The sequence below is a fragment of the Nymphaea colorata genome, chromosome 12, assembly GCF_008831285.2.
Source record: "Nymphaea colorata isolate Beijing-Zhang1983 chromosome 12, ASM883128v2, whole genome shotgun sequence".
In the NCBI taxonomy this organism is placed as follows: Eukaryota; Viridiplantae; Streptophyta; class Magnoliopsida; order Nymphaeales; family Nymphaeaceae; genus Nymphaea; species Nymphaea colorata.
In genome coordinates this window covers 7,476,336-7,483,499 of record NC_045149.1, presented here as the reverse complement: position 1 = coordinate 7,483,499, position 7,164 = coordinate 7,476,336, and the positions used below count along the sequence as shown (strand labels likewise).

The following is a 7,164-nucleotide window of genomic DNA, read 5'->3' as shown; positions in this document are numbered from 1 at the left end:
TTTTGCCAAACAACCCCTTAATAGCACTAATTATTCTCATTATTTGCATTCAAAAAGGATCATAAATTGATGCATTTCACATTGATGCAAGCAAAAATTTACTGCCATAAATTATTGTTGGCCACTCAGATCTATGTGAACTGTTTCTTAAATATCTTACAATTTTCGTAGTTAAAATTATTTTTTTTTTTTCGAAATATTGGGGAAAAAATCTTTTAATAGGTGCAATGGTGAATCGGCAGACCGATTCGGTTCAGGAACAGATATTTTCCACATTTATTGAAGTTTGCTCGCTCATCCACCGTAAGTGAGCGCGGCGCCCACCGAATGGTTGCTCTTCCCACAACACGGAAGGAATTCGGACGCCATTAATCCACCGATTAGTGAAGCTTTAATCACAAATTAAGCTGGTGGCTCTGTTTAATCCCCGGGACTCTCGCCTATAAATAGCTTTCCCTCCCAAAAATAGGAACCCACAAGATCCCAAGGGTTGCGGTGAGGTCCTGAATACTTCTCGTTTTTGGTTGGATTTTCCTTTTTCTCGGCCCCCTGAGACCGGTGCAGAAGGCAAGGTAGTTACTGGAGCTCGCTCCTCCATGTCCTTGCGAGGCCGCGGTCTACGCCTCATCTCTATATATTTTCTTTGTTCTTCCTTCACCTTGACTCGTCGTCTTGTCGACTATTTGACTCTAGATCTGATCTCTTATTCGCTGTGTTTTCGCTCGAAATCTGCAGATCTTGTCGGTAACGGACTCGCCGGATCTCGTGTCGGCCAATGTGCCTGTCGTTCTCGGGCTAGCGAAATTTGGAGGGAAACGAGTGCCGATCTTGCGAGAAGTCGAAGGATCCAGGAGAAATGGCGGAGAACGGAAGAGTTGAGGTAAATGGCGTCGCCAAGAGTTTGGGGAGTGAGAAGTTCAGGATCTTCATCGGGTACGATCCCCGCGAGGATCAGGCCTACAATGTATGCAAGCACTCGATCTTGAAGCATGCTTCGATTCCTGTAGAGATCCACCCGATAGTTCAGTCGGAGCTTCGGAAGAAGAATCTGTATTGGCGCGAAAGGGGCGCGACGGAGAGCACGGAGTTCTCCTTCAGCAGGTTCCTGACTCCTTTCCTCGCTGGCTTCGAAGGCTGGGCGATGTTCGTCGACTGTGATTTCCTCTACACGACTGACATTAAGGAGCTGGTGGACTTGATCGATGACAAGTACGCCGTCATGTGCGTTCATCACGATTATGCTCCTAAAGAGAAGACGAAGATGGATGGAGCCATTCAGACTCTTTATCCACGGAAGAATTGGTCGTCCATGGTGTTGTATAACTGCGGGCACCCAAAGAATCGGATCTTGACGCCTGAAGCTGTTAACACCCAAACAGGCGCGTTCCTTCACCGGTTTATGTGGCTCGATGATAACGAAATCGGTTCGATCCCGTTCGTGTGGAACTTTCTTGTTGGGCACAATCATGTCGATGAGAATGATCCCAAAACCTTTCCCAAGGCTATCCATTACACGCTGGGCGGCCCCTGGTTTGAGGCGTGGAAGGATTGTGAGTTTGCTGATCTCTGGTTGAAGGGACTGGAGGAGTACCAATCGAAGAATGGTGGTTCCAACAACGATTTGGTTGAACCTGCGGCTTGAGTCTTTGAGAAGGTACATCAAGTGTTCTTCATTTTCTAATAGAAAAATCCATGGTGATGGTTCATCACAGGATGAGCCTATATTAATTGTGATACTTGATTTTGCAGGTGTGTACCGATTAGGTGAAGATGGCAATCAGCTTAGTGTTGCAGGATGTCTGATTCCAGTCTAATTAGTACGTGTTCAACTGATTCCATTGGTTTGCTCCATGATGTCCTCGTAATTCTGTACGCCCTAATTTTCCGGTATTAGTCCATAGCTCTCTGGAAGTCTAGGACTTGGCATTTGACAGTTAATCCTGGTTTCTTCCCAAACAGAGCATTTAGTATTGCGGATAATTGGCCTATGATAGTAGTACCCCTCCTGTTGGGCGATGACAATATTTGTATTGTGAATTTCTTTCCGTCGCATTGTATCCAAATATTTCTTTTAAATAAAATAATCGATGGCTTTTTGTTACGTTTGGATCTACATTAGCAAGGAAATCTTGCTGCTACATTTTGGTCCATTTTCAAAGCATCTCTATGTTCAGAAATTGGAAGGGTTAACTTTTTGGTATCCCAAGAAGTTAAATCTTTATGATGTATAGACCATTATGCCTGCAAACATGGAGAGGGGGAGGGAGGGAGATTAGTTTCCAATGTTTGGTGGGTTTTGTACATCAAGCCCTTCTACTGTTATTTATTTCTCTAGCATGTTTAGTCAAAAACAGGTATTCATCTAAAATGAGCAGCTCATATCTACACTCAGATTGCAATAAAAAGCTTTTCCAAATGATCTAAAATCAGAAAAACTTTTTCTCATAAGCAAGCAATAGCGAATGTTTCTGCTGTTTCAGATTAAACGGAAGCCATCTGTAACCTTAAAATCAAAAAGTGACCATTCGGCACTACATTCCTGCACTGGTCAGGTGGGAAAACTGTCTCTCTCTCTCTCCCCCCTTTTCTTTTTCTTTTTTTATTCTACGAACTAGCTGCATCACATGAATTCTCCACTTTGTCCCGAAATTTCTTCCTTCACACGCAAGTTATGCTGTCACTTTATAAAAATTACTTAATTCCTGGGTCATTAGGTGCCACCCATGTGATGTGTATTTTGGTAGTGCCCTTGTGATTGCTTGGTCCCTTATTATTTTATAATTAGCAGTCAATTCCTCTATGAATAAACTTTCTTTTTCCATTTTTAAGTACATTAATCTGAAATGCATTCACCATCTTCGCTAACGGAAATCATTTAAATTTGCCCGGAGTGAGACAGACAAAGCGAGAGAGAGAGAGAGAGAGAGAGATTTGCATGAAAAAAGAAGAATATAAACCTGTATATATTGGAAAGGTCAGGTATGTTAGTCGTTTCATGCTCAGGTGAAGGGAACTGCATTTTTGTGCTTATAACATAAATGAAGCATATCTGTCTGATTCCACTTAAGCAATTAGAACGGGAACCTAAACATTCGAAAAAGTAAAGGGAAGTTGAGCCGCTGGCAAAGTTGGAAAACTTGGAGCTAGAGGATGCCTATGGAGTACGTTGTCATATTTAGCTAACGTTTGTTGTAAAGGAATTTTCCTTTCTCCTAGCCTTTCTTCTAAGAGTGTGCACATTGAGATCTGAACATGCATCGGATGATTGTTGAACTCTCGTACGCTGCTAAAATTAGATAATGATTTGAACGTTCCATGAAAAAGGAATCACATGAACTTCTGGAGTGTACGCATCTGATCCCATGCTTCTTTGTAAATTGACTGAAATATGTGATTTACATTTCATAAGAGCTAAATGAACCTTTACTCGTCCCAGAAATAAAGGGCTGAATGGCCTTAAATGCGCCATTTCCTCAATTTGTTGTGGAGAATGGGCTTCAGTATCGCAAACAATGCGTGGGCAAGATTATTCAAGTTGTACTGGCCTTCGCCTATTCAGATGACTGAACCTTGAGGTGCCTAAGAATGTTACTGATGATCATGGAGCACTGTCAGCAGCTTTCTTGCTGGAAAATGACTCCGAAATGACATTTCGTTAGGTTCTTTCTGAATGCTGCGCGTATCTGTAGCAGCAACATGAGTGCTCAGGAAACTAGGTAAGATGGAGTATCTTCAAACCTAACGTATTCATTTTTTCTTTCAAGCGACCTTGACAATGAGAGACATGGACAGAAAGACTACGATTTTTCATAGTTTTTTTTTTCCTGCAAGCTTGGTTGATTGTTCCATGAACGTTTGACGCTGTGGAGGTTGCAATTCATTAATGCGTGTCTTGCCTATCCGCAGCTTGCTTTTCACCGCAGGTCGACTTTACGTCATGCTTTTGCTTCATTCAACTACTTTTGCTCTTGTGCATAGACCTGCAAGTGTTTGTCTGCACACGCATTGGCGGACCACTAGAACTTCTATACGTTGCAGATGGTGCAAATGCCTAACTCGTCCTCCTTGCTGCAGATGCCTTCAAAACGCCAATCACCCGATGAATGCTTAGAAAGGTGAATTACATTAACAATGGAGAGTGGAAAAATAAATCTGCTTATAAAGTGATATTTGGTAGAATGTACGAGATGATCTTTTCTCAAAACGATGTTCAATTGGAGTACCTTACCGTTGCTTTCAAAGAACTGCTGTTGGTTGATTCTATGAATTCAGCTGCATCAATTTACTAATTTGAACTTCCCCCCTTCATACCCAGAAGGAAGAAAAAGGAAATAGTACTTAGTTGACTTGAGCTCTTCATGTCATTGTTTCAGTGTTTGGCAACGGTTTTGGTTTTGTGAGAATTCACTCTGAAGGGCAGCCTGAGTTGTGGCTTTTTCCGGTTAGCAAGTCTCACCCCTCCACGCCTATATATTTTCTGCCACCAATGCAACTTCTTAACCTGCTGCCCTCCGGCCACCATCATCCTTGCCCGAGCTACCTGATTGCGGCCAGCGGCAGCCTTTCGAGGGTGCAGGATGTATCTGAAGAAGGCTGCCACCAACTTGTACAAGTGACCATGCTCCTTCTTGACCCGCAGCTTCTGATCCCTGGCCTTTTGCCCCTTGATCTCACCCAAGCTTCCTGCTGGTTCTTTCTTTCTGCCGAGGTGGAACAGTCCCTTGAGAAGGTGGCCATAATGGTGATGGTGATCCTCAGCCTGGTCGCGAGGATGAAGGTGGTGGTGGTGGTGATGGTGGTGATGATGAAAGACTAATCCCAACCTATTCTTGTATTTTCTTGACGGCCCATTATCTGCACTGCTTCCACTATGACTGTTACTCTTCTTCTTTTCTTTCTTCTTAGCATTAGGATTCAACAATTTTTGATCTCTAGTGAACTTCTCAGTGGTGGTCAGCCCAAATTGAGCTGACTGATGATTGCCACTGATTGGCTTCCGTGGCTGGTGGAGTGACAGATGAGCATCCGGTGTCCTTCTCGGATGCTGATGCCGCAATCTATGTGGCATAATATCTACATGCTGGTGTGGCAAATTCAGTGACCAATTTCTCTTGGCTAATGCTCTATGTGGCATCTGACTTGGCAAAGGCTGATATCGGTCTTTTCCGGGTTGTCGGCCGGCCGGAATCCAGCTCACCGTCGACTCGTTCTCTGTCTCAAGGCCTTGACAGATGCTGGTGGATAAGGATTCTATTGGTGTAAGGCTCGATATGCGGCGAGAAACATCGGCATGTCTTGTTGGCCTGTGATATGGCAGGCTTCTCTTGTGAAGTGGACCTACCAGAACCTTCTTGTGGATGTGCTGGCTAAGTTGCCTCTTTGCTCCTACTTCTTCATGCTTTCCTCCCTGGTCTATCTCCCAATTCCGATTCTTCATCCGATTCGTTCCGCTCTGTGATGCTGCAGAAGGCTTCCTGTTGATTAGTCGTTTCACTGACTCAATGTCGTTGGACCTTTCACTGTAATCATCTCGATATGAACCAAGATTTTCCTGTTCTTTCGGCAACGCAATCAGCTCGTTTGGAAGCCTTTTTTTTAACCGATCCGATACGCTATCCCGCTCCTTGGTAGTGGTGCTTAGAATCGGAAGTGGCGGTTGCTTCCTGGCCTGAGTTTCAGCCTTCTTGTCTGCTTCCTGGCGAATTCTCTCTCTGTCTAGACTCACTGCCCTTCTGTGGTTCATCAAGGTATCGGAAGTTGTAGTGGGCCTGATCGGGTTTAGTTTCCGCGTCTCACCCTGCCTTCTCGGAATTTGCCCCTGTGAGGATCTGTTGGTGAGGCCATTTGTGCGAGCTGATCGGCCACTGGCAGAAGCAGAAGCGGGACCATGATCAGGATCTCCTCCAATCATTTCAATGGTACTGACCTTTCTCTTCGTCTTCTTCAAGTCCCTTGGCCTGGATACATGATCGGAGTCATGGTGATGGTGATGATGATGGTGGTGGCGATGCTTCTCTCTGCTGGTTTCCTTCGGAAGCGTGGAATGACTCTCTTCTTTCTCAGCTGACTGCTGCTTTAGTTTGTGGTTTCGTTTTCTCTTCACTCTGTGTTCCGGCATGGTGCTGGTGTTCTCATGGTGGCGACTGTCTGATCGAGCAGTAGCATCCTGACATTTGCTCTTATTCCTGCTGATTATAGAACGGGGGCTGCCACATGTGGAGACACTGGTGTTTCTCAGTTTGGTCGATTCATGGAGGCAGCATTGCCGTTCCGGTGGTCCATTCAAACTGGGTTTCTGCTTTTCCGGCTGCTTCATCTGAGAAGAAGCATCTGATGGGACCAAAGCTGCTTTTGATTGCCTCCCCGTGACCTGTTGCATTGGGTGCAATATTGCACTGGTCTAAGAATGGTTGTTATTGTACAAAAGGGAACGCAAAAGCAATAAATTACTAGAATTGATGTCCATTTCGAGCGGAACCATTCATTGAGCTTTCTGGATCTACCAACCTAGAAGGTGCATACTGCATCACTCCTTGTTGGATTGTGGGTTTGTCCTAATTTTTATTCTTCTGTGATAGTTAAAATTTGTGTGGCTACAAATGTGTGAGAACTTGTCTCCAAATCATGTAAAATTTTGTCTTTTTTATTCCCGCTCTTGGGTTTTTTTTCTCTTGGTGTCGTGAGAGAGAGAGAGTGAAAGGCCCTCGTTCCTGACACTTTGTTTCAGTTATCTCACGGCTCACCATCAGAAACAACAGGCACCTTTCATCAGTTTCCTCAATATCATCATCTACATCCCCTATATCATATTCAACCTCTATTTTGAAGGCTTTGAGTCAACCTCCTTAGGACCTTAACTGAGATGGGATTGAATACTTGAATCAAGTACTCCAATTTCCTTGTAAAAAAGTTGTGTGTTGAACAGGTCTTAGAATAACTGGTGGAACTCACGCATCCATTGCTATGCTTTGAGAAACTATTGATCATAAATTTTATAGTGTTGTTAGGTATCAGATCATATAGACGTATCGGGGCATATCAGCAAGCAAAACAATATGGCGTCCATACCAATCTCTACAAATTGATTATTAAATATTAAGACATGCATGAACACTTCTGAACTACTCTTTGATGGCAGTTTATCCATGTTTCTATTGTCCTATA

The 7,164-nt window shown here is 43.9% G+C and overlaps 1 protein-coding gene across 1 annotated transcript; it reads left to right on the top strand.

Moving 5' to 3' along the window:
• Positions 1-416: 416 nt before the first annotated feature.
• LOC116265984 (protein CDI-like) lies at positions 417-2,101 on the top strand. The gene is made up of 3 exons (XM_031647010.2): positions 417-572; positions 736-1,654; positions 1,750-2,101. The coding sequence occupies exon 2, from the start codon at positions 857-859 to the stop codon at positions 1,640-1,642; it is 786 nt and encodes a 261-aa protein (XP_031502870.1). The 5' UTR covers positions 417-572; positions 736-856; the 3' UTR covers positions 1,643-1,654; positions 1,750-2,101.
• Positions 2,102-7,164: the final 5,063 nt, after the last annotated feature.

Bases quoted from the DNA above. Each gene is read 5' to 3' on its own strand.
- LOC116265984 (XM_031647010.2), top strand. From the start codon at position 857: ATGGCGGAGAACGGAAGAGTTGAGGTAAATGGCGTCGCCAAGAGTTTG.